Source organism: Lissotriton helveticus, chromosome 9 (genome assembly GCF_964261635.1).
Source record: "Lissotriton helveticus chromosome 9, aLisHel1.1, whole genome shotgun sequence".
In the NCBI taxonomy this organism is placed as follows: domain Eukaryota; kingdom Metazoa; phylum Chordata; class Amphibia; order Caudata; family Salamandridae; genus Lissotriton; species Lissotriton helveticus.
Genome location: NC_136070.1, coordinates 485884118 through 485911541, shown reverse-complemented (window position 1 = coordinate 485911541; position 27424 = coordinate 485884118). Strand labels below are relative to the sequence as shown.

Genomic DNA, 27424 nt, shown 5'->3' with positions numbered 1-27424 from the left:
ATCTTTAACAGGTGCTTAACACAACTATGACTGATCACTAGTTCCTCTTAACATTTCAATAACATACCTGTAAAGGAAAATACACAGGCTTGATCTACAGGAGAGGGAGGTGAGGTCCTATCAATGGCGAGGAATGATTCTAAAGAACAAAAGAATGACTTTAGATATTGTAACAGTTTGCTACAGAACTCAAGCTAACCTTACACCACACCTACCACTTATTGTGTACCCTCTGTTGTATGCCATTCTTTCTTCGCATTCAGGTACCCCCCTTTGGTCTCTCCTGTATGATAATACAAAGCAAAACACAGGTTATCTTCAAAATCAACTACGTTGTAAGGAGTACTAGTTTCCAGGCACCTTCAAGTCCAGGTGTACACTGGCATTCACAGTTCAATTATGTACAATATAGTTCGTGTCTCTGCACCTCCTGATCCAGATAACTGTAAGGCTTAATCCAGGAAAACAGAAGGGGTTTTTATGTCACCACATAAAACCCCAAAGCCATGCATCCAATTCGCATCATTGGATAAAATGTCACGTTGGAAACGGTAAACAAGAACAGGTTGTATCACCGTTTTCCCCGCACGAGAAAGCAGCCGCTTTTCTCTCCAGGCAACAGGGAAAACAAACACAGGTTTCAAAGTCACTCGATACACACACAGCCGTGCATGTATCACAAACGGGTTCACCCGCAGCCTCGCAGAGCGCGGGTCCGTGTGTCACCAGCCGGTGAACACACACTCAGAAGGTTTACTCACGGTCACCTCGGTTCAAACCAAAGCCTCTCCTTAACTTCACTCGAACGCGGCAAAATTATCGGCTCTGATCCTGGCCGGGTTCCGGGTTTAAATGTCCGGATCTGCGCGTCTGACGTCACGCGCTATGTGCCCCATTGCCCTCTGGGGATTGTGGTTCGGCATTGTTTTGGGTGCCGTTTCACACGCATTGCGCGGACGGCGGCCCACAAGATCGGGTTCCTGACAGTACATCCCCCCTCACAAGGGATGCCGATCCGGGGCCGGACGCTCCAGACAACGGCGATGGAACCAGGATACCAGACGGGGCGCATGGACAGACCCCGCGGGCTCCCAGGAGTTCTCTTCCGGCCCGTAGCCCTTCCAAGACAGCAGGTATTGCAACCTCCCCCGCACCCGTCTAGAATCCAACACCCGCAATACCTCGTATTCCTTATCCTGCTGAACCCACACTGGCACCGGGGGGCGATGAACAGGGGCTCTGGAGGGCTTCAAAAGGGACACATGGAATACAGGGTGTATCCGGAAATGCCTGGGTAACCTCAACTTCACAGCCACAGGGTTGACGAGCTTCACCACCCGATAAGGACCAATGAATTTGGGGTTGAACACACTGTACCTCTTAAACGCAATATGTTTCGTGGACAACCATACCCGGTCCCCTTTCTTGTACTGTGGACAAGGTCTACGATGTCTATCAGCCTGTTTCTTATATGTCCCCTTGGCTTGTACAAGATTCTTGCGCGTCGCCAGTAGTATCTTACGAATGCGCAACAATCTTGCCTTGACTTCAGGCAGCCGGACCTTATCCCTCGGAAGGATCAAGGGAGTCACTCTAGGATGGTGTCCATAATTGCTGAAAAACGGGGCATGACCAGTGGAGGAATGTTGCGTGCTGTTGTAAGCTAGCTCTGCCACCCATAACCAATCCACCCAGGAATCAGAGTCAGCCTGAACATAGCAGCGAAGATATTGTTTTAGTGACTGATTAAGTCTCTCCGTTTGACCGTCCGTCTGGGGATGGTAACTGGTGGATAAGGACGAAGAGACATGTAATTCAGCACACCAAACCTTCCAAAAGCCTGCAGTGAATTGGGCCCCCCTGTCCGACACTATCACTTTCGGGAGTCCATGTAACCTCACTACGTGTGTTAGAAGCAAATGTGCCAACTGACCCGCTGTAGGTACTTTATCACAGGCGATGAAATGGCCCATCTTAGTGAGGTAGTCCACCACCACTAGGATGGCTGTCTTCCCTTGGTCTGTAGGCAACCCGACAATGAAGTCAACTGACACACTCTCCCAAGGCATTTCCGGAGTGGGTAAAGGCTGTAGAAACCCCTGGGTTTGTTGGTGATTCGTTTTCATTCGTGCACATTGTTCACACTGCGTACCCCAGAGCTTCAAATCCAGGCGAATGGAGGGCCACCAGAATTGTCTCAGTGCTTTTTCCAAGGTTTTCACATATCCCATGTGTCCTGCACTTGGTATTTCATGAGACCACTGGAATACCTTACGTTGCAAGGCTTTGGTAGGCACAAGCGCTTGTTTCCCTTTCATGGCTATTCCTTGCCTCATCTTCCATTCCGGATGATGCCGTAGCCAAGTTCTCCAGATGCAGGACTGGATCCCAGATCGTAAGGATTGGAGAAAGTCACAGGTTTGTGTGACACACACGACTTGTGCTGGGTCGATTATGGATCGGGTCGGAGTCAGGGTATGCAATGCCGGATGTTCTTGTCGAGTTAGGGCATCAGCTTTCTTGTTGTGCACTCCAGGGCGGTAGGTCACGATGAATCGATACTCTTCGAAGAAGAGCATCCAGCGTAATTGTCTGGGCGTGAGATGTCGGGCGGCTCTTATGAATTGTAAATTGCGGTGATCCGTATAGACCGTTACTTGATGCACCGCTCCCAAGAGCCAATGCCTCCACTCCACGAAGGCGTCTCGGATAGCCAGAAGCTCCTTCTCGGCGATAGTGTAATTAATCTCCGCCGGACTGAGTTTTCGGGACATGAAGGCGATCGGGTGTAAAACGCCTGTCTGTTCCTGTCTTTGCGAAAGAACCGCCCCCAAGGCCACTTCAGAGGCATCAGCTTCAACTATGAACGGCAATTCGGGGTTGGCATGTTTGAGGATTGGAGCACTGATAAAGGCTTCTTTCAGCCTATCCAACGCTTGCTGTGCTTCTTGGCACCAAACAAACGGAACATTCTTTCGTGTTAGACGAGTCAAGGGGGCAACCAGGGCCGAAAACCCCCCAATGAACCTTCTATAAAAGTTCGCGAATCCCAGTAGGCATTGGATATCCTTGACCGTGCATGGACGAGGCCAATCCTTGATGGCTTGGACTTTTCTCTCCGCCATGATCTGGCCAGACGGCGTAAGCATCACTCCCAAAAACTCAACGGTGTTCACGTGAAATTCACATTTCGTGATCTTACAATAGAGATGATGTTGCATCAGGGCTTCCAGCACCAGGCTCACATGACGTTGATGTTCTCTCGTTGTGTTGGAGTATACCAAAATGTCGTCTATGTATACGACTACAAAGAGATCCAAATATTCTCGCAACACTTCGTTCAGGAAATATTGAAACGCGGCTGGTGCGTTGCACAGCCCAAAGGGCATGACGAGATACTCAAAAAGCCCATACCGCGTTTTAAAGGCCGTTTTCCATTCGTCACCCCTTCTTATGCGAACCAGGTGGTACGCCCCTCTCAGATCCAGCTTGGTATAGATGACGGCTGCTCGAACTTGCTCCAGTAGAACAGGAATCAGGGGTAACGGATATTGGTTCTTCACCGTGACGGTGTTGAGCGCCCTGTAGTCGATGCAACACCTTTTGTCACCGTTTGCTTTCGGAATAAAAAACAACGGAGATGACGCTGGAGATCTCGAAGGACGTATGTACCCCAGAGCCAGGTATTTATCCAGATACGCTCTCAGGTATTCATTCTCTGGTACAGTAAGGGCGTATAACCTGCCATTGGGTATTACCGCATCGGGAACCAGATCTATCCGGCAATCGAAGTCTCTGTGAGGCGGGAGAGCCTCTGCTTGTTCCTCGCTGAACACCTTAGCGTACGCGGCATAACATGACGGGAGTTCCACTTCTTTCTCTGCGGCTGTGGCTATATTGAACACCCTTGCCAAGGCCTGAGATGGACTCGCAGAGGATACCAAACAGTGTTCTTTGCAATATTCTGAAGTAAAAAGGACTGTCTTCGAAGTCCAATGGACTTGGGGTTCGTGTTTTTGTAGCCAGGGAAGCCCTAATATGATGCCGTATTGTGGGGCTTGGATAATGTTAAAGGAAATGGTTTCCTGATGCACACCCTTACAGACACACCTGATTTCGGCGGTATGGTATTTTATGGGGCCGGCTATCAATTCACTACCATCGACAGCATACACCGGTTCAGGCTGTTTTTTAGCTATAAGTTGGATACCCAGCCTCTCTGCTTCACGATAGTCCATAAAGCACCCCGTGGCCCCTGAATCCACCATTGCCTTTACATCATGTTCTCCTGAATCCAACGACATCACCAATGAAAGGAACATATGTGTCTTTTCTTGTTCACAACATGCTGTGACTGAAGGGATGACAATAGGGCTTGAGGGTTCCCCTCCTTCCACTCTCAAGCGTTGTAGTTTTCCGTCTTCTTCTCGACGGTCCCAGCTGCTGTTTGCCCAGCCCTGATTCTTCCTGTCTTTGGCTTTACCGGACACTCCCGTAGGTAGTGTCCCTTCTTTCCGCAGTACAAACATAGCCCGTTCTTCCTACGGTGTTCCTTCTCGCTAAAGGTCAACGAGGCTCGGACTGCCCTGATTTCCATGGCGTCCTGTGCTGAAGTGGGCTTCTCGCTGCCCCCTCCACTCTTTTCGTGACCCACCATGATCGGCTCTTTCTTACGCACTTCTCCTTTGCGTTCCCGAATCCTGTGATCAAGCCGGAGAGCAAGTTCAATAAGCGCCGAACAAGTTCGGGGTTGAGGGTCTATGTGTGCCAGCACGTCTTTCATCTCATCGTTGAGTCCTTGGTAAAACAACGCAGATTGCTTGACCTCCGGCCAATCCGTCTCTGCCACAAGACGACGAAAGTTGTTGAGGTAAGAAACCAAGTCAGTCGTGCCTTGTTTGAGCACCAACAACTCACGGTCGGCTGAGAAGGTTTCTGCTCTGCGATCAAATGTTTTCTCGAATTCCACCCTGGACCCGTCCCAATCATATAATAAAGGGTCGTCTCTCCTCACTACAGGAACTGCCCATTGTGCTGCCTCCCCACCCAGATAAGAAATCAAAAAGGCCACTCAGGCCTGGTTAGTGGCAAACATTTTGGGCTTACACATGAAGTGCAGAAGTACTTGCGTCATAAACACTTGCACCTTCTTGTTATCCCCATAGAACCTTTCCGGTGGTACCAGCGGAATTTGTGTGGGCATTTCTACTACTAGGGAGGATGGTGCGGTGTTGCTAGCCCCTGCATTAAATGGATTCCCTTGAATCCGATGCATACGGGCTCTAAGTTGAGCGTTTTCGGTTCTAGAAGCAGCGACCTCCCTATTGGAGGCCGCTAGTTCTGTTTGTACCAAAGCCAAGGCTGCCATAACATCGTCAAGTGAAGCCATGATCGTTCAATGCAGCCAAGAGGAGGACAGTAATCGTGGGCCGATAATTCTGTCAGGTTCCACACGTTACTCCTCGGGGCTGCGTTGAACGTCCTTGCTCCACACCCCCGCGACCACCCCGTGGCCCGATAATATATATCACAGACCACCGGGATGATCCCGAGAGCGCGGGGAAGGAAGGGAACAGCGGGGAGGGAGATCTGTAAAGACAAGAACAAGAGGATTAGGATTACACCCCTCCCTATCTTTAACAGGTGCTTAACACAACTATGACTGATCACTAGTTCCTCTTAACATTTCAATAACATACCTGTAAAGGAAAATACACAGGCTTGATCTACAGGAGAGGGAGGTGAGGTCCTATCAATGGCGAGGACTGATTCTAAAGAACAAAAGAATGACTTTAGATATTGTAACAGTTTGCTACAGAACTCAAGCTAACCTTACACCACACCTATCACTTATTGTTTACCCTCTGTTGTATGCCATTCTTTCTTCGCATTCAGGTACCCCCCTTTGGTCTCTCCTGTATGATAATACAAAGCAAAACACAGGTTGTCTTCAAAATCAACTACGTTGTAAGGAGTACTAGTTTCCAGGCACCTTCAAGTCCAGGTGTACACTGGCATTCACAGTTCAATTATGTACAATATAGTTCGTGTCTCTGCACCTCCTGATCCAGATAACTGTAAGGCTTAATCCAGGAAAACAGAAGGGGTTTTTATGTCACCACATAAAACCCCAAACCATGCATCCAATTCGCATCATTGGATAAAATGTCACGTTGGAAACGGTAAACAAGAACAGGTTGTATCACCGTTTTCCCCGCACGAGAAAGCAGCCGCTTTTCTCTCCAGGCAACAGGGAAAACAAACACAGGTTTCAAAGTCACTCGATACACACACAGCCGTGCATGTATCACAAACGGGTTCACCCGCAGCCTCGCAGAGCGCGGGTCCGTGTGTCGCCAGCCGGTGAACACACACTCAGAAGGTTTACTCACGGTCACCTCGGTTCAAACCAAAGCCTCTTCTTAACTTCACTCGAACGCGGCAAAATTATCGGCTCTGATCCTGGCCGGGTTCCGGGTTTAAATGTCCGGATCTGCGCGTCTGACGTCACGCGCTATGTGCCCCATTGCCCTCTGGGGATTGTGGTTCGGCATTGTTTTGGGTGCCGTTTCACACGCATTGCGCGGACGGCGGCCCACAAGATCGGGTTCCTGACAGGTTGATGGTTTCTTGAGGATGGTATTGACTTCTGTATGTTTCCAGTCATCACAGATATGGCTGACTTGATGAAGGTGTTGATGATGTGGGGTGAGCGCGGTGCTGGTTGGTGGTGTTCCGGGGTTGTAAACGTGCTGGGGGAATGTATGCGTTGGGTGACGAGTTCGCTTCGGTCAGGTTGGTGTGTGAAGTTGCCATAGTAACTCTTTCAGTGAGATTAACCTGGTCCCTGTATCCGGCCCACACTCCATCAAATTCGGCATGAAGTTGTGACTTTCACCTGTTCACGCATAACCACATAACCACATAACCACAAGTGGCACATTTTGTTTTTAGGGCACTGTACTTACCTTAAAACTTTAAAATGGCATTTCTCCAGTTCTACTGATTCGATTTTTGTCGTTTTGGTGTCAAATAATTGATTACATTTTATTCTATTGTTCTAAATTGGAGTGGAATGTGTCTTGTGCTTAATTTATTACTGTTATTGTGCTACATAAATGCTTTACACAATGCCTCTAAGTTAAGCAGGATATCTTATATGGTAGGCTATGAGATAGTTAATGACAGGTCAATTTAGTGACTTTTTATGGTTCACCCTGAGGAGGATTGTGGCCATTACTTGTGTAGGGTTTCACCCTCCCAACCAACAATCCAATTTCTCAGAGGGTGGAAATGGGTCCTATGGGTCACCCTTCAGCCCATACGTCCACCTCCATGCGGGTGAAGTGAGTCACTGGACCTGCCAGCAGGGGAATATCTGCCTCCCTTTCAAAGACAGTCCACATTGCTCCTGCACAGTGAAAAACAGCTCATCCTCCTTTCACTAATGTGCTGTTCCCATTGCAGGTGCCGATTCGTGCCACCACTGAAAACAGCATTTTTGTTGTGATAATGTGCACTGCCCGAGCCTGCTCTTTGAGTACAAACTCAAGTGGGTTGGAAGGTGCACTTTATCCATATCACTGGCCCTGGTTTCTTATCTTTCCCCTGAAATATCTATACAAAGAATTGCTCCCCCTAGAGGAGCACCAGTACCCATGTGGAGTCTAAGTAAAGTACTCACGCAACTAATGACAAAACCATTCTAGCCCATGCATAAGGCAGAACTCAAGCACAGCACCTTAAAAACAACCTTTCTCATTGCCATAACATCCATACGGAGAGTGAGCGAGTTATAAGCTTTAACCTTACAGGAACCATACATGCAAATATACAAGGACAAGGTAATTTTAAAGACAAACCCACAGTTCCTGCCAAAGGTGGTATCCAAATACTACTTAGACCATAATATCCCCCTCCCAGTCTTCTTCAAAAACCCAAAGATTAAGGAAGAAAGAAACCTCCATACCCTGGATGTAAGGAGTTGTTTGTGGCCTACCAGGCATCAACACAGGATCGCCTATCACAAAGGCAAGAATCTTAAGATGGTTAGTCCAAGCTATCCAAATATGCTATGCCACCACTAACAAGGAATTAACAAAACAACCAACCGCTCACTCCACAAGAAAGGGGAGTAAGAAGGGAGCAACCCTGGCATTTATGGCCAATGTGCCCATAGACACTGTATGTGCAGCAGCTACATGGGCTTCACCACACACATTCACAACACATTACTGTGTGGACATACAAATGAATAAGGAAGCACAAACAGGACAGAAAGTACTCCAACACCTATTTGCAAGGAATCCCTCTTACCAGGGCCTCCCCAAAGAGGGGCAAACGTCTACAAAATCTGATGCACAGCATGTGAATCCAGAAAAGGATTCACGCTGCAAAACTAAATGGTTACTTACCACTAGGAGTAGTTTTGCAGCTCGAATAATTTTCTGGATTCACATGCGACCCACCCTACCTCCCCGACGAGGAAAACAAACAGGTGGAGTAGAGATTTATAGTAATTATCTAGATAACCATCAACAGTACTTCTAAGTAGAACACAAACAGAAAAAAGAATCCGAAGATGGTTACCATGCACCACAACCTCCAGGGTGCCATCTAGCATCACACAGGGGACGCACCTGGCACCAAATAGTGGTCAACAGCACAGAAAAGAAAAAAAAAAAAACAAACAAGGTCTATTCCGGACCCAACAACTAGATGGCGGAATAATGCACAGCATGTGAATCCAGAAAATTCTCCAAGCTTAAAACTACTTCTACTGGTAGATAACCATTTTGTTTACTGATGATTGAAGGTGCTCTTGCTAAATCAACACTTACATCTGTAGATCTCTCAACTTCAATTTCCAGTTCTCTGTCACTTATTGTTCTCCATTCATCCATGTCTTCTCCATTTGTTTCACTCGGTTTCCATCCTTGTCTCTTCCTACATCTTCTGCCCAGCTACTCCAACTCCCATTTGTGCCCCTACCTTCCATGTCTCTGAACCCCTGGGCCATGTCTTTCCCTGGATTCTGTTTACCTTCCCATCCCATCTGCATCACAGTCTTAGTCTCTCCTTCCTTCCCCAATCTCTGTGTTTCCTCCTTCTAATTTCACTCTGCCCATCAATAAGCCCTGCCAGGTCCTCCATGTCAGTTGTAGGTCAGAGAACATAGTGTGATTCTTTACAGTCAAATTAAGTAACCTGTGCAAATCTGAACTGGTGACAGGATGCTCATTCCTATTGAGACGTTTTTGCCACCCTAGCCTGCATACCAGAACAAATTTGCTTTCTTGGTGGGATGCCATTTACCTTGTCCAAAGCAAGAAAGGTTTACTATACCTTAACTCCAAAACATACCTTTGCTTGCTCCTAACCTCTAATGCAATTTTACTGTACCTGGTACCCCCTCACCACCAGCTTCAAATGAAAATGATCCTGTTGTCTGAACACTCTTTTGACCTTATAATTTGAAGCATATGGCATGTCTTAGTACTCCTTGCTTTCCCATTTCAAAGCCACTCTAGACATGCCTTCGAAGCAGACTGCATATATTAGATTCAGAAGGTTCCACCACATTTAAAGTAGGTTATTACTCTTAGAGGTGGCATGATTTTCATTTATATATAAACCTAATAGTATGTTGTCTATTTCTACATCAAACTTCCTTGTTTTTAGAAGAAAGGGAATGAGAGTATGTTTTTACCAACATTATTAGTCATGTAGTGTATTGTTTAGTATAAATATGAAAGTGTCACATTACAACTACTTAAATAATTATTATTTTGAAGCAACCTCAGGTGTCTGTCATTGAGGAAGAAGGGGCAGCAGAGAAGATTCTACCCACAGAAGATTCAGAAAAAGATACTCCCTCTTCATCAGTTCAGGAAATTATCAAGACAGGTGTAGAAACAATTCAACGGGGAGTGACTGCCAAAACAAAACTCGAGTTTACTCACAAAGAATCTGGAAAGAAGTCTACTTCAGTGAGGAAGGTGGTGCCAACTGTTTCTACACTAGCTATTGACGCTGAAGAGAATGTGTCTGACACAGTATTTGAGGTATATAAAGAATGCTGTGGATGCTATCAAATGCCAGTGTATTGACAGAATGGTAGTCCTTACTACAATGTACATGCTGTGTTTAGAAGTATAGCCAATACTTTAATATGTAATTATAGCACTTTACCTGCCCTGCCCATTGAATTAGACTGTGTCTACTGAGGTCTTACCGAAACACTTACATTTAGTTACCAGTATTTTCTATGGACAAAAGAGAAAACCTGTGACATCAGGTTGGATAGGAAACATATGACATGACAAGATAACATACCAGCTCCCTATCATCATTACACAAAGTAACTGATGTCCAAGTTCTTCTCCAACACCACCTTACCAGTTCTAATGCTTTCAGGTTTCCTGCTGCGCCTGGCCAGAGTTTCAAAATATCCCTGTATACTGCCTCCTCACCATCCGTGAACCACCAAGCTATGATATAAGTATACAAGTTGAAACATATACCCAATGCAGATTGGTGACTGACCCTCTCGAGGATCTACAACACTTTCCAAGTGTTTTAATGTTGTACAGCCATGCAGAAATCTCGTTTTAAAGTATACTACTTTGATTTTACTTGACCTCCTTTGCAAATTCATATTCACACAATCTCACTAAAATTCAAATCATATCTGCTGCCCTCAAGCGGATTCTTTATTTGGAAGACATACCTAGGGTCCTGCTGCCTCATCATCAACTCATAAATTACTGAGAAGTTACATTCAATTGATTTAACTGGTGTCAGGCTATTTTGCACCGACCATACACAATAAACGTTGCCCTGCTCGACAGTGCAACGTCTTGTGTTCGCATTTGTTATTTCTTTGAAATGCTTTTTGTCCACTGTTCCATTGGTGTAAATAATAGTGCAAAATTGCAGAAGTACCCTATTGCACAAATCTGATGAAATCTGTTCTGTCTGGCGGAAGATATCTTCAATTGAAATAACTGTTATCCAAACAAATTCATTAAGACATTTGAGAATGTTCTATTCAAAATATGTTCACAGACTTTTTAATAATCAAATCATTACTAATTAGTCCTTAATCACAGTTTGGTTTCACTGTTCTTCATTTACCTTACTGTTTGGTATGCTTATTATTGAGTGGATTGGTTAATTCCAACCACAAGCATACAGTATTTACTATATCATGCTGATTTTGGTGCATTAAACACCAAAATCCACTTGTTTTTCCTAAAGACTCATTATAGGGTTATTTATTGCACCCGCTACATAACGTACCTTGTGGTATCATTGTTTATCAGTTGTGTCAAATAACACGTCGACTCGTGACCAGGCATACAGAATTTCTCTGAAGCAGCTTTTGCCTTAATGTTGGCAGCGACTTTAGCAGAAAACATTGAGAGCAGCTTAACCATGCCTTGGTGGCATGTTTGGTCTATATGCAGTTTTTATTATATTTTATAAAGGCTAAGTCTCAAAATGAGGTTTGTCCTCAGAAAATAATAGGTACGTGAGCCTGGGCATACAACAGAGGAGCAAATGGAATAGAAAGCATTTTGTGGCAGCTTTTACATTACTGCCCACCTCTAAAGTTAGGTCCTTAGATTTATGACTGACAAAGAAATAATGTGTGTGTTTAGATTACAAGACTTGCTACACATAGGGACATTGGTGGTAAAGTACTAAAGGGTGTTTTGCTGTTGATGTTTCATATTGGTTAGTGAATTATATTAGAAATTTGTTTGTTCATGTTTGTCACTGTTTTCTTTTAAAAGGTGGTAGTTGGCTTGCTTTCAAAGACTAGAATCTAGTTGTGTCAAGGACAATAGCTCTTTCAATGTGAACTTCGTCAGCTATAAAAGCAATGCTTTATTCAATGTCCTTGTTTGCCATGTTATGCTGCAGTCATTTGTTAATTCTGCCACTGTTTAATAGTTATAATAGTGTAGAATGTACAGTTTCTTAAGTCTTTGTGTCTTTGGAAACAGCAGGTTACTGTCAGCAAGAAAGAAGCAACACCAGAGAAGCGTCTGTTGTCAGAGGAATCAACTAAACAAGACACACCTTCCCCCATTCAGGAACTTCTATCCTTCCTGTACCCTGACCCACCCATCCCATCCAAGAAACACAGATAAAAATCCTTCTGATTTAAACATACTTGTTTTCCCACCCATTTCAAAATATATTTATGTAATGTCCTACGTCTCTACCCTGCATTTCACTATACACCTATGTCTATCACTGGCTCAATCCTAAACATGCCTTGTTTACTGCTGGGTCTATAGGTTCTTGCTGAGATAGAAGCTATGTTTTGTTTCAAATACATTTTGCTCCTGTCTGCTTTCTTCTGCCATACCTGACCTCTTATTCCATTGTAAATAGGATACTCTACTGTGTACTTCACTTTCAATACCAGTTGCCAGGTCATGTCTGACTCCTTGCTGCCCATCCTTACCACCCTCATTCACATTATTTTGTTCCCCTGCTCATTCCCTTATATGCCCTCTCACATCTATGTTCTGGGCCAGTGCATACCTCTTTTTCTTGCCCAGTTGATGTCTTGCCTTCCAAGTCTCTGTCTCTTAGAGATCGATCCTAATGTCTTAACCTACTTTCTTTCTTTGCTTTCCTTCCCCTCTGGATCACAGTTTTTCTTTCCCCCCAGCCGTCTTCCCTGCTGTCACAAACCATTTTTCTTCCTTCTATTTTGATTCTACCTGCCCATCTTTGGTGCTGCAGGTGCTGATGTCCGGCTTGTAATAGAGGATGTGATGTGCTATTATTATATTCAGCCACTCAAGGAAAATCAAAGCAAGATGATTCATGTCACCCAAACACATATGACAAAAGCAGAGGTATGCAGTTCCTAAGAGGGGCGTGGAAAATGGAAAGGGGAAAGGGGAGGGTGTTAGGGGTTTGTGGATAGTAGATACCAGGTGTTCCTAATGGAATAAAGATGGAAAAGCTCCAATTAGGAACAAGAGCCTTCACACACCCGAAGGGTGTCGTGCTTCATTATCGGGCAGCTCCTTGTTGGGCTGGTGCTGCAACGTCCAACGGGCCCCGCAAGGGGTCTGTTTGCCGGAGGTCTTCTCTGGTTGCCGACGTGAAGCTGAAAAACATTTTGGGGGCTTATGGGTAGTGAGTGGAGAAGGTAAGCAAAAAAGTGTGAGTTTAAAAATAACTAAAGGACTCCCAAAAAACTAATTTTTTCACTGGGTACCTATGCTATGAGTAATAACAATCGACTAAAAAGTATTGGCTTAAGAGGGGAAATTACACTTGTTTAAGCTCAGGGTGATATGTGTCAACATGTTTCATGCCCTAAATTGTCTAGTTGGATCTTGGCATTTCAGCAGGGGATTCTCATCTACTCTAGAGGGGATGGTATGGGTATGCGTAATAAAGGTCACGCCCCCTACAGTTTGGACTCTTGGCGTAGTCCTGTGTGAAAGTAAAAGGGTGGAAACAAACAAGTAAAAGTGAGGTATATCTTCTGGAGAACACCTAGAAGAGGAGGTTATTTTGGCCCCAACCGTGATGTTCAGGGTACTTTTTAAGTCGGTTCTTCCTACTCATAGCATAGGTACCTAGTGTATACATTTTTTTGGGGGGGGTCCTACAGCAATTTTTGAAAACACACTTTAGGAACTCCTGGGCCCGCATTACGTATTGGCATTGTTTGCGCCTGGCACACCTTTTCAGAGGTGTACCGGGCACAATCAATTCCAATGGGCCCCATTATGGTAATGCTCTGCCCTGAGGGCAGCCGCAAACTTGGGCTGACCTGGAGGCAGCGCATTCATATCAAAACACTGTGCAGCTGCTCTGTGTTTTCACTTTCAAAGGGGATTAGTGATCAGTGACTGTACCCGCCTGCAAGGGGATGTCTGCACCCCCTGCAGAGGGCTGCACTCAGGGGACACACTGATAGTGCGCCACCTTTTAAATGGCGCACTGTCAGTGCGCCTTCTGAGGGCTTCTTGACTCTGCGCCCCCAACTGTAATATGGCACAGAGTCAAAGGAATTCCCTTATATGCATAGGGCACACCCTTATGCAAATAAGGGAACATCCTCTCTTGATAGTACTGGCACTATAAGTGTGCCAGCTCTATTGGTAATATAGAAGGGAATGCACAAGCGTCTGCGCCCCTTCTATGATACCAAAGTGCCCCGGGGGCCCACAAACCAGGCACAAATGCCTCTTGTGCCCCAGGGGCACCTTATGTAATATGGCCCCTGGTATCTACTGTCCACAACTCCTTAACCCTCTGCTACCCATCCCCCCTTTTCCCTTTCCCCGCCCCTCTTAGGAACTGCATACCTCTGCTTTTGTCATGGCTATATGGGGCATGTGTGCTGGACCTACCAAGCCCACGTCCCTCTTTCTGTGAAAAACCCAAACATATATCTCAAAACCAAACAATTTTGTTGGTGGTATGTCTTTTCTTTCTGTCCAAAGCATGAATGGTGTACCGTGATACCAATCCAAACCATACCTTGTGTGCATCCAACCTCTACACTCTAATCCAAATTTACTGTACCAGGTGTCTAATTACAATCAACCTGGGTAAAATGCATCCTGCAGGATATTGTGTGCCCTAACACTCCCCATTTCAAAACATAGCAAGCATTTACAATGCAATGGTCTCGCCTTTGCAAAAGTTAGAGCTATTGGCATTGTAAATGACAATTTTTTTATTTATTAGTTGGTTTTGAAAACAGATAAATAAATGGCATTGTCATTTACAATGCCAATAGCTTAACCTCTCGCAAATGCGAGACCTATTGCATTTTCACCCACACACAGAGAGCCACACACACACACAGAGCCACACACACACACACACACACACACACACACATAGATGTGGTGGTGGTGGATATGGTGGATGTGGTGGTGGATGTGGTCGTGTTGGATGTGGTGGTGGATGTGGTGGTGGATGTGGTATTGGATGTGGTATTGGAAGTGGTGGTGGTGGATGTGGTGGTGGTGGATATGGTGGTGGTGGATGTGGTGGTGGATGTGGTGGTGGTGGAGGATGTGGTGGTGGTGGAGGATGTGGTGGTGGATGTGGTAGGGGATGTGGTAGTGGATGTGGTAGTGGTGGATGTGGTGGTGGTGGATGTGGTGGTGGTGGATGTGGTGGTGGTGGAGGATGTGGTGTTGGTGGAGGATGTGGTGGTGGATGAGGTGGTGGGTGTGGTGGTGGATGTGGTGGTGGTGGATGTGGTGGTGGTGGATGTGGTGGTGGATGTGGTGGTGGATGTGGTGGTGGTGGAGGATATGGTGGTGGATGTGGTAGTGGATGTGGTAGTGGATGTGGTGGTGGTGGATGTGTTGGTGGTGGATGTGGTGGTGGATGTGGTGGTGGATGGGGTGGTTGTGGATGTGGTGGTGGTGGATGTGGCGGTGGTGGATGCGGTGGTGGTGGATGTGGTGTTGTTGGATGTGTGCCGCAGAATTACAATACACCCCTTGTCTTGTAGGTCTAAGAACACCAGAATACATTGCCCACCATCTCTCAGGAACTGAAGCGTGGAAGGGCTGCAAGGGAAGAGCAGGTATCTCTGCACTGTACCTGAGTCTGGGCAGCTGCAGTCCGCGCGCGCCGCCCCTCTCCGCTGACAGCCGGCCCGCGGCTTCTCCCGCGGTCCTTGCTACCCCTCAGACAGCAGCCAATAACTAACGAGGCAGGGGTCTAGTGCAGCTTCCCAGATCCCGAGGCACGGGAGGCACGAGAGGGCGGAGGAGCGATTGTGAGCTTGCGGCCTCTCTGCAGCGCCCCCTGCCGCCCACGCTGCCCCCGGCTCGCGGACTCGGGATGCACCTGTCTGATCAGTACTCTCCGCCCCTAGCGAGGGACGGAACTGCGAGCCAGGTGTGCATCCGACGAAGCACCCGGAGTCCGACGCCTCACAGCCACGCGGGCACAGGACAACCTCCTACTCTGGTGGGCACCTCCCGCGACCCTAGAGCGGCCGGTGTACAAGCCCCCACCACCTCCTCATCAGTACCTGGTAGTGTGGTCTCAGCGCCAAGGTGTGCACCAGTGACAATCTTCTGACAGAGACCCTCTCTCACTTTTCTCTCTGGAAAGTAGACTGATTTTATCAACAGTTCTTCATCTGCTAGTCGCGGGTAACATATTTAAGTAATAACCCAATAATTACATTTTTTGTGGTATTAGTTATGTAGGCTTGCTTGGACATCTGACAAAAATGCAGAGGTGACGTTTTGCACCAGCTTTTCTGCACTTAAGCACGAATTACATTTTTTACAGTATTACCACAGTCGTCACGTCATTATTCAGATTCTCGTCATAGTCACAGCAATAATATAATTCCCGTTCAGTCATACTCACAGCAATAATGTAATTTCCGTTCATTTCTCTCGTCTGACGGGTGATCATTTGTTTTTTTAACAGATTTTCAGTAATTAGCCCCTAAATTAGCCAGGAGTTTCCTCATCCCTGCAACATTATGCACAGGAACACAAATCCCCTCGATTGGTTTCTTGCTGATGACAAACAGTGCAGTTGGTTTGCGATCCGTGTGCGCCGGGGCTGAGTCAACCAACCTTCTGATTAAAAACAGCCTAGCACTACCATGACAGAGCGGGGATCTTTACTGTGCATTTATGTTGCTGACAATGTGGGTAGCATTCAAGAGGAAAGAGAGGTATTTGCAATGCTTACAATGACGCAGGCTGACGCCGACGACTGTTAGCGAGGGTTGCGTGCTCGTGGCTGCGGCCCTGCAGCTGGGCTTCTATTCGGGGCTGCTGGGCATGGCGGCTCGCTGCATGCACCCCTGGGTATGGTAAGGCCGGCTCACAAGAGGGAAGGCGCTGCTGCTCCTGCCTCCACGACCAGCGACATGACTCTGCGCCAGGATAGAAGCAAAGCACATGAAGCCGGTGAGCGTTGCCTGCGGGAGGACTGAGCCACGGGTGCAGCAGAGCACTGACCGCAGGAGCTGCAGGGTCCAGAGACATCATTGTCTCGCTGTAAGCCCCGTCCCTTTCGGATTGAGGGGCGTGTTTTTCTAGGAGAGAAAGAAACGAAAAAAACACGCCCCTCAATCCGAAAAGGGCGGGGCTTACAGCGAGACAATGATGTCACAGAGCCCTCTTCTCCAAAGGCTGGCCGCTGTTTAGGAGGCCAGCCAATGGAGAAGAGGGGCGGAGTTTACCCTCGCTACTCTGAGACATGAAGTCTCAAATCAAGACTGTGCATGCGCGCAACCTACGCTAGTCTCGACCTAAACAGTGCCCTGATAGCTTCTCACTAATTAAAATTATGGATTTTGTCAGAAAGATCATAACCCCAGCTCCCACCTCCACAAATACATTATGAAGGAAATGAGGCAAGTGAGGCATGTCTTTGTCTGTGGTCATTGTAATATCAATGACTTCTGAGCAGTCCTGGGTTGAATTACTGATTTAGCCTTTTTGATTCCGAGCATGCCTGGGAAGGAGGCAGCATCATTTAGATGCAGAAGATTCCAGTACATTTTAAAGTAGGCTATTGCTCAGATTACATTATTCTCATTAGTCTGCAACTCCAATAGTATTTTGTCTATTTCTCTGTCAAACTAATAACAGTTCAACTTCATTGTTTTACTGAAAAGGGGAATTAACCTATTTGTGTTACAAACTTTATTTTTCGAGTACTGCGTCGAAAAGTTTAAAAAGGAAAGCATTACTTTAAAACAAATTATTTAATTCTAAATTTGAAAAAATTCTCAGGTGTCCACCAGTAAAGACGAAGGAACATCGGAGGACGTTCTACCCAAAGAGGAATCAGCTAAAGAGTCTGCTTCATCATCAGGTCAGGAAATAATTAGGCTTGGAATGGACACCATTCAAAGGAGTGACTCCCTCAGCACACAATTCAACTTTTCTCATGAAGAGTCTGGAAAGAAGCCTACTTCAGTAAGCAAAGTAGTGACAAGTGTTTCTCCTGTTCTCATTGACGCTGAAGTGAAGGGGCCTGGCACACTATTTGAGGTATGCATAACTTATGCTACATTATGTATTGCAACAACAGTAGTTCCTACTACATAGTGTATATAATGCCCCCACAATTGTACCCAATACTTAATATGTAAGCGATGATAAGAATTCACATATCTCGCTGGTTAAATTGTGGATTTGCATAAAGAGGTATTTCCTAAACACTTACATTCATTTAGTGCCAGTTTCTATGGAAAATAAAAGCTGATATCATGTAACATTCCAGAAAATGCGTCAGAGTGAATTGAAAAACATCTGACATTCAAAAAAGATAAGTTAGCACCTATATCTCTGTCGTCATTTTACAACATACCTGATGTCCAAGTTCTTCTCCAGCACCAATCATCCCAGTAGTAACGCTTGCAGGTTTCCTGCTACGCAATGCCTCAAAATTAAAACATAGTCATGCATTATCCCTCTGCCCTCCCAGAACACCCATGTAGTTAAATAGATATTTATGTTACAATAATAATGCACGTTGTAGGCTGACCCTCTCTAGGAACTTCAGCGTCATTCTAAATGTTTGTGGTATCATATAACTGCAGTAACATTTCTATTTAAGATATGCTTTTGTTCTCCTTACTGCTTATTCATATTCATGCCACACCCATTGACATCTCTCCAGCATTCAAATCATTCAAATTGTACTTGGAGTCCTCAAGTCCCATTCTTTAATGTGAAGACGCACCTGAGGTTCTGCTCCCTCATCACCAACTCACAAGTTACCAGGAGGTGGGAATGTATTGATTAAAATGATGTGAAGCTATTTTGCATTGTTGTTTGCACCAATTAAACAGTACAAAAGCAAGCGTCACCATAATCAACAACACATCATCTTTCGGTTGTCCTTGGAAATGTCATTGTTGCACTGGACCACTAAGTGAAATAACAATGCAAGATGGGGAGATGGCTCTATTGAATAACTGTAGCATAATCTGGCACAGATCTCCTCAATTGTAAACATAGTTGTTGTCCTATCAAACTCATTAAAGCACAATTCAAAATGTACTATTCAAAATACACCAAGAGCTGTTATAATAAGCAAATATGACTAGCTGTTTAATCACAGTTTGTTTCCATGTGCTTTATTCATTTCACTCTTTGGTATGTGATTTTTGCAGCACACTTGCTGGATTCTGGCTTGTTCATGGCACGATGGACAGAAAACAAATCTCTAATGCTAATTGAGTCCAAATTTAGGCTCATTTAAAGGTAGCGGTCCAAAAGGGGGTGGTGATGGACGGGGCATCTGAACCAATCAAACACTCACACTTATTCAATAGATCTGGGTTTAATCCATCACAGTTCTTTAGCCCACTCTGCCACCCCAGTTCAGACATGGCCATATGCAAATCAGTCTGACCCTGAGCCTCATGGGAACAGTCCAGCCCGAACTGCCAAGCCATGCCTTCCCTGGACCGGAATCAAGCTTCCTAGGACCAGTTTCTGGCATTTAAGCCGTCTTCAGCCAGGCTTGCTTGAATCCAGTGGCAAAGTGAGCAAGGGACTCACATCTGAGCATACCCTGCCAACTTATGGCGAACAAAGCGGTACAAAAGGGGGTGGTGATGGATTTAAAGGTAGGCTGGAACAGGGGTTTCACCAAATTTCGGATGATACCCATGTGCCCTACCATCAGTACTTCCCATTCATCTGAAAGTTTTTTTTCCTCTAAGAAAACCTTAGTTTGCTCAAATGCTGCAATACTCTTTGCGAAGGTCCAGTCGCCCCAAGACTGCTGAATAATGGGCCTGCTCTCTTCAGGAAGTGGCAGCTGACGCTTTCTTTTTTCCTCATGGTGAACCACCATGAAAGCAATGCACCACTGGGGAGAAAAAAATCCATAATATCCTTGATGCACTTGGAGAAAACTTAAAGCAGAATGGGGGCACTGATTTTTGTTTTTCAAAAACAAAACCTTGCATTGGGCAGGTAGGGGTAATGGGGTTCCTTGAAGGCAAAAAAAGTTAATCAGCTTGTGATACAGTCATGACATGACGGATTGGTTAACATTGAGCAATGTTGACAAAAAGTCCCAACTGACATAACAGGGATCTTTATATGTGGATGACAGGTTGCTGGCTGCAGGTCTGGTGGAAGCAGAACATCTGCTATCCACGTGGTCTGGGAGCCAGGAACTAACAGGCCCTCTTTTGATTCCAAATATTAGCTCTCTACACTTTTTTGTTTCCTGATGACAAACCATCAAAGCAGAGTTTCGCCTATTGAAAAAAAAAAAATTCGCTCGGAGATTTGTCATAGAATGTGGTGGACATTTCTGTATTTTTCCTGTCCAGGATATCCATAGTGTACATGAAGGTCCAGAACACAGTAAAAGCTTGTGAGCATAGCACTGTAAAGTCGATCCTATGAAGAGCGAGCCTCCTAACAGCACTTTTACCGGTGGTTTGGGGAGTGTTGAAGTTTATTCTCATGGCAAAGCTAGCAATGGCTTTACTGTTGGGAAAACCAACATCCCTGCCTCTAATAAGGTGGAGGAAACAGAATTGTAACCAGTTTCTGGCATATCTCTTTTTAGTACCAACCTCTAAAAAAATAAGTCTCTTAAATTTGTGAATTAGAAAGAAATTACACATATGATTTTAAGTTGCTAGAGATGGTGACATTGGGTAGATGAGTTCTGAAGGGTGGATTTTTACTTCCTGGACATTCTGGAGTTACTTTTGTAAAAAATATTTTAGCTACATTTTTTTGTTAGAATGCTGTCACAAACTTGACTAGGTTGTTCATGAGCAGTGGTTCCTAATAGGGAAATTCATGACTTGATACAATCAATGCTTTTTGAAAAAAAACTTTGCTTGCCATGTTGTGCTGCATTCATATGCTCAATATGCCACTGTATTGTAATGTAGAAAGGCCCCCTATGGTTCCTTTAATTTGTTTGTGTCTGGGGAAACTCTGCAGGTGACTGTTAGCAAGAAAGAAGAAACACAAGGAAAGGTTATTTTGCCAAGTGAGCCAGCTGACCAAGACACTCCTTCACCACTTCAGGAAATGAAGGCTTTTACTGAAACCAATAAAGAGGAAGATTTACACCAGAGACCTGAGCCATCCATTACAACAAGATATGAGATTTCTCATGGGAAATCTAAAGAGAAATATGTTTCATTGAAAGAAGAGATGTCAGTTGTTCCTGAAACAGTGACTGACGCAGAAGAGAAAGCACTGAGTGGACCATTTCAGGTATGTTGAAATACAATCTAAAATACATGTGCCTGTGTTACAACACTATTGTAAATAATTGGTGTCTGCAATGAGTTTAAGGAACTCTGATGGAAAGCCATATTTTGATGAAGAGGAAAACAAAAAAGCATTGGATGCATTGCTTGACTTTATCCTAGCCACTAGTAAATACTCTGGGCCACATTTCAGACTATTAGATTTTTAGCCACGTTCAGGGAACAGTCATTTGCAAATCAATATAGTTCCTGCTTCAATAAGAATAGTCCTCCTGAACTTCCATGTGAGGTCCCCTCTGACCTGAAATGCGAGCAGTCATAGACCAATTTCAGCCTATTTGTGCCCATCAGTAGGCCGAATCTTAAATCCTAATCCATAGTAAGCACGAGACCCTGTTCTGAGTGGACCCATACTATTTAGAATGTTGCACTGAGGAAAGCATGAAAGCAATGGATGTATTGCTTCAATTAATCTCATCTACTTGTGGGCTGAAATCCAGGTCGTCTTTTTTTGGAACTAGCGATATGGAAATCAACATAGCAGCATTGGTCCTTCTCAGGAATTGGTTTGTTTCAGGGGTGTGAGCCCTTCTCAAGCAACAGCCATAATTCTTGTCAGGGTAAACCTTAAATAGTCATTATATTAACCTGAGCTTTACCCTCTGGTAGCTTGGCATTAAAGCAGTCATGCCTAACTTAGAGACAATGTGTAAAGTATTTATGCAGTATGCAAACAGTAATGAAGTGAAAACGCAACACAGGAAAAATCCCAAACCAATTTAGAAATATAGATTAAAGTTTAATACATTATTTGGCACCAACATGAGAAAATAGCAAAAAACACAGTTGATGGACAGAATGTAGAACAATGTCATACATTCACCCCAGTACAAAGATCTGGGCCTAAATCCATCGTTTTTTGCACTCCACACCACCCTGGGTTAGACACTGGCTATATGCAAACCAGCTCTGACCCTGTGCCTCATGGGAACAGTCCAGTCCGAACTACCAAGCCATGTCTTTCCCAGACCGGAATCAAGCATCCAAGGACCGGTTTCTGGCTATCAGCCTTCATCAGCCTGGATAGCTTGAATCCAGTGGTGTGGAGAGCCTGGGACTCACGTCTGAGCATACCCAGCCCACTCGGGGTGAAAATTGCAAAAAACACAGTTGATGGACAGAATGTAGAACAATGTCATACATTCACCCCAGTACAAAGATCTGGGCCCAAATCCACACCACCCTTTGTGTTTGGAGCAGTTTTGGAGTTGGTGGGATCGCTTACCGTGACTCTGCATCACTGAGCTCGCCTTTCAGTAAACTTCTCGCTTCGTGGCAAGGACAGGGCGCCACTTGTAAACTAACTCATCAGGGTGTAGTGGGGCCAAGCAGGGCTGCGAGCAGGAGCAAGGACTCGATGTTCCAGGAGTCCTTGCTGGCCGATTGAAGACACCTGGCCGCTCTCCCTGCAAGCCCCGCCCCCTGTCACCGGACCACGGTAAAGGCACACCCCTGCTAGTGTGCGGTGGAACCCTTTGTGTTTGGAGCAGTTTTGGAGTTAGTGGGATCGCTTACCGTGACTCTGCATCACTGAGCTCGCCTTTCAGTAAACTTCTCGCTTCGTGGCAAGGACAGGGCGCCACTTGTAAACTAATTCATCAGGGTGTAGTGGGGCCAAGCAGGGCTGCGAGCAGGAGCAAGGACTCGATGTTCCAGGAGTCCTTGCTGGCCGATTGAAGACACCTGGCCGCTCTCCCTGCTAGCCCCGCCCCCTGTCACCGGACCACGGAAAAGGCACACCCCTGCTAGTGTGCGGTGGAACCCTTTGTGTTTGGAGCAGTTTTGGAGTTGGTGGGATCGCTTACCGTGACTCTGCATCACTGAGCTCGCCTTTCAGTAAACTTCTCGCTTCGTGGCAAGGACAGGGCGCCACTTGTAAACTAACTCATCAGGGTGTAGTGGGGCCGAGCAGGGCTGCGAGCAGGAGCAAGGACTCGATGTTCCAGGAGTCCTTGCTGGCCGATTGAAGACACCTGGCCGCTCTCCCTGCTAGCCCCGCCCCCTGTCACCGGACCACGGTAAAGGCACACCCCTAAATATCCTATCTACTATTAAACTATCCCAGCGACCCGCTGCGCGGGAGTGCGCCCGGGACAAGGGCGGGACCGTCCGTGGCCGTCAGGGGCCGGAGGAGGCCGGGCTGGGCCACCTTATTGACACTCTGGGCTAAGTAACTGTCCTTGTTAGCTTGTGGGATTGTACCGACTCTTTCTTAATTTGTGTAATATTGAGTTATTTTGACAAAAGTATTAATAGTCTCGCTGTGGGGGGTTGTTAATAATGTCCTTATCACAAAATAGCACAAGTTTGGTCCCCACCCAGGCTGAGGGTGGACTAACCATCCTTGGCCCATTAGATAAATTTTTTAATCGTGTTACTCAGGATATTGATAAGGAAATTACTTTAGCAGAGAAACGCGCCGAGCGTAGGCTGTCTATTGAGATTCTTAAAAATTCTGCGGATAAACGTTTACCGCAAGCCTTCCCGGCATTGGTTACCCCCTTGTCGTCCATAACCCTGCCTGTTGTGTCTGAAGCACTTCATGTACCTCCTTTAATCTCGGAAACCGAGGGTGGTTCTAATTAAGGATCGGAGATCCCCACTCCGTCTACGACTCCTCCTGTAAATTTTATTGACTCCCCGAACTGTATAGTTGAATCTAGTGTGTCCAATAGTGCGCTTATTTTAAAATCATGCGCGAAAAGAAAGAGGAATACCACTCCGAGGAAATGTTATTCCTCTAAACCTCCAACTAAAGTCAGGAAAGTCACGACAAATTCTCTGCCCATACGAAAGGAGCATAGTATGGTCAGTGAAAGTGGTGACCCATTAAAAGAGGGGGGAAACGTTGTTGTAGTGAGTCCAAGCCCTATCACTAATGACCCCCAGGGGAATGGGTTGGTTGTGAACGCTCCTTCAATACATCCACTAATACCTGAGCTGGAAAAGCTATTAAGGTCCCTTTTGGCACCCATAGAGGACCAAGTTAACAAGATAATCAGTCGCTTGGATCATTTGGAGCAGGCCACGCTTGATAATTTTTTCTCCACAAAGTCTCTAATCAAATCCCAATCTAGGTTAAATGAGAGTAGCAAGTGTCAGGAAACGATTGGAAAGGAAAAAAACTTGCCTATTATCGAGATAAAGTCTCAGACAGTAAGAATTACAAATGGTTCCCTGAAAAAGGGACCAAGCCAATTGACTAAACCTGCAGTGCCAGCCTGCCCGGCTATTAATTTAGGGAAAATTACAACCAAGGTCCCAGATCTGGTGCCCATGGGCAAAAATAAAGATTGTCTGCAGGGCAGCACTTCTGTTCTTAATAATCTCCAGCCCACATCAAGCATTCCTAAAACCCACCATAATGTTGGAACAGTGGCGAACAACGATTCCAGGTCAAGTAATGTTCCACGCACTAATCCCCAGCCAACATCAAATATCCCTATATCTCGTCCAGTTGTCCCAGCTACTATACAACCTCTATCTCATCCAATGAAGCCTGCCCAAAAGATACCCCCTATGAATCTTACCCCGGATTCTTATTCCTACGTTGCGGTCCTTACAAATGTACCATCTCTTCTAGTTGGACAAAGGGAAACCTTCCAGATGCTCAAAAACAAGGTAATGCACTGGTTAAGGGTGAACAGACCATTACCAGGGGAAGTGGATGGTTTGATAATAGGGGTAAGAAGGACTGACTGGATTGGTTATACTCCCAAAAACTCGGGGGGGGATTGTATTGTTATTAACTTTCAAGACCCCAGGGTGGCTGGTTGGATAACAAGGCAGGGCTGGGGAACAAGTAGTGGTGGAATTGTCATCGTGGACCTTACATTTTTTTATCCAAGGCAAATCTGTGCCCAAGTAGGTGCGCCTAGGAATTCAAGATGCTCCAATAATTTTTCGTTGGTGGGGGTTGCTCCATCTATTACCCCATTGCAATGGCAAACCCATAGCAATGGTCCAAATTATAATTCTTTGGAAGGTATGCAATGTTTGGGATGGGGTTGTTGACCAAAGTCTGACTATTGGAATAGTTGGGGAGGAACATTTTGTTGGAATTCATGCTGGAACCCGGATGTCCCTGAATTGAATGTTAATGTTGTGCTAAATGAAGCGATTATTGGTGATAAGATTGTATTCGATGTGGCACCTATTGGGGACCTAGGGCCAAAACTGGGGAGTGGGGAACTACCTGCAGTAAGTATTACTGACTCTCAAGGTGTGGAGCAAAACATTATGGACAATGACCAAAATTGGGGAGAGCGTGATGATGACCCTGTGAACCCCCCTATACCCAGCTCTATAAGAACAGTATGCAGGGATGGACCTGTTGTGGGGAGTTTTATATCTTGGAACATTGCAGGCTTGGGGAGCAAGTTGACATTACAACCTTGGATTGATTTTATCAATGGGTATGAACTGTGTTTTTTTCAGGAGACAGGGGCTTGTGACCCTATTTACCTTCCAGGTTATTTAAACTTCTCAATTCCTGCAAGTAGAGGTCCCAGTTTGGATTAGACAGAGCTTGGATATTACGATGAAAATGTGGGATTTGGGTTGCAGAGACATTTTATTGTTGCGAATCTCCTCTGAAAAGTGGGGGGCGATAGATTTGTATAATGTCTACGCTAGAGGCTCCAATATTGGGAGTTCTGCCACCTTAGAGGCCCTATCAACCTTTTTGCAAACGAAGTCCCTTGGAAACCGAGTAATAATAGCTGGGGATTTAAATAGGACTTTTGAACCCCTAGATAGTACTGAAGACCCTTTGGGGCAGGAGGAAGACAATCTCTGGGGAGTCCCTTCTTTGAACTTAGCCCCTGTCAAACGCTGGACGAAGGATATACTTCTCCTAAATGCTATGTGTTTGGAACATGGGATGAGGGCCCTCAATGGGAGAACAAAAGGAGATAAGGAGGGAGTGTGCACATTCGATAACGGTCACAACAGAAGTAGGATAGATTATGTTATATGTAGTCTTAACCTCTGGCAGGGGGTTTGTGATATGGAAATTAAGGGTAGGATAGAAAGTGATCACAACCCCCTCTGTGTGTCTCACACATGGTGGAAGTCTGCCCATTTCCACTTCAAAGCAAGTGATGGTTTGCCCCCGGACATGTCAAATGATATGAGCAGAGTGAAATGGCCATCTGTCCTGGTGAATGTAGCGTCTATGGACTATATTGGTTCTGAGGTGGATAATGCTCTCGCCGCCATGGAATTAGCAAGTTCTATAGTCCCAGGATCCAGGGCAATTACTGATATACATAACAACCTTTTCGCTCTTTTAAGACCGCATTTTATGAGAGCATGTAAGGGAAATCGTATAGCACCCCCTAAACCAGCTAGGTGGTTCAATCAACAGTGTAGGGTAGCTAGATTAACCCTGGGTAATGCTATTAGAAATAGGGACAGGGCTGCAATCAGGGCAGCAAGGAAGCAATATAACTCAAGTATCTCCTTGGCAAAAAAAACCTGGGTCGAGAAGTACTGGGAAGATCTAAAGGAGGCCTCTGGAGCCAAGGATTCAAGACATTTTTGGAAGCTAGTGAAGTGGGGCAAAGGTGGCATCCCAACCAAACCTGATAATAATGTTCCAGAGTCCGCCTGGGTGAACTACTTTAGGTCCCAATATGCAGAGACAAAAGAGAAGGTGGCGGGGGAAGTAATTCCAGCTGTATTTTCCAGAGTCAATTTGTTTTCTGCAAAAGAAGTAGAACTGGCAATATGTTCTGCACAAGGGGGTAGGGCCCCGGGTATAGATGGGATACCCTCGGATGTTTTTAAATATGATAAAAATAGATGGGTCAGGTATGTGTTCCTCTTGGGGAATGCCATTGCAAAAGGTGCGTTAGTCCCAGACCAATGGAAGGGAGCTATTATCATACCGATACATAAAAAGGGAGATCGATCCCTTCCGGCCAATTATAGGCCAATAAGTTTGATTGCCACTATCCAAAAAGTGATTGGGAAGATGGTGGTAAACAAACTTATGGAATGGGTGGATGAGACTAATTCTCTTTCCCCTTTTCAGGCGGGCTTCCGGAGGGCCACCAGCACTGTTGACCAGGTGTTCCGATTTACAATGTTGCGGTGGGGTACGGTACTTCTTGGTAGGGG

General features: G+C 45.6%; 1 protein-coding gene across 1 annotated transcript in view; it reads left to right on the top strand.

Annotated features, from left to right (window-relative positions):
• Nucleotides 1-27424, top strand: part of SYNE2 (spectrin repeat containing nuclear envelope protein 2) — a 1843566-nt gene that overhangs the window by 714499 nt on the left and 1101643 nt on the right. Inside the window, exon 54 of the mRNA XM_078660317.1 lies at nucleotides 20967-21245. Coding sequence (XP_078516443.1) covers nucleotides 20967-21245 — 279 coding nt within the window. The remainder of the gene's footprint in view (nucleotides 1-20966; nucleotides 21246-27424) is intronic.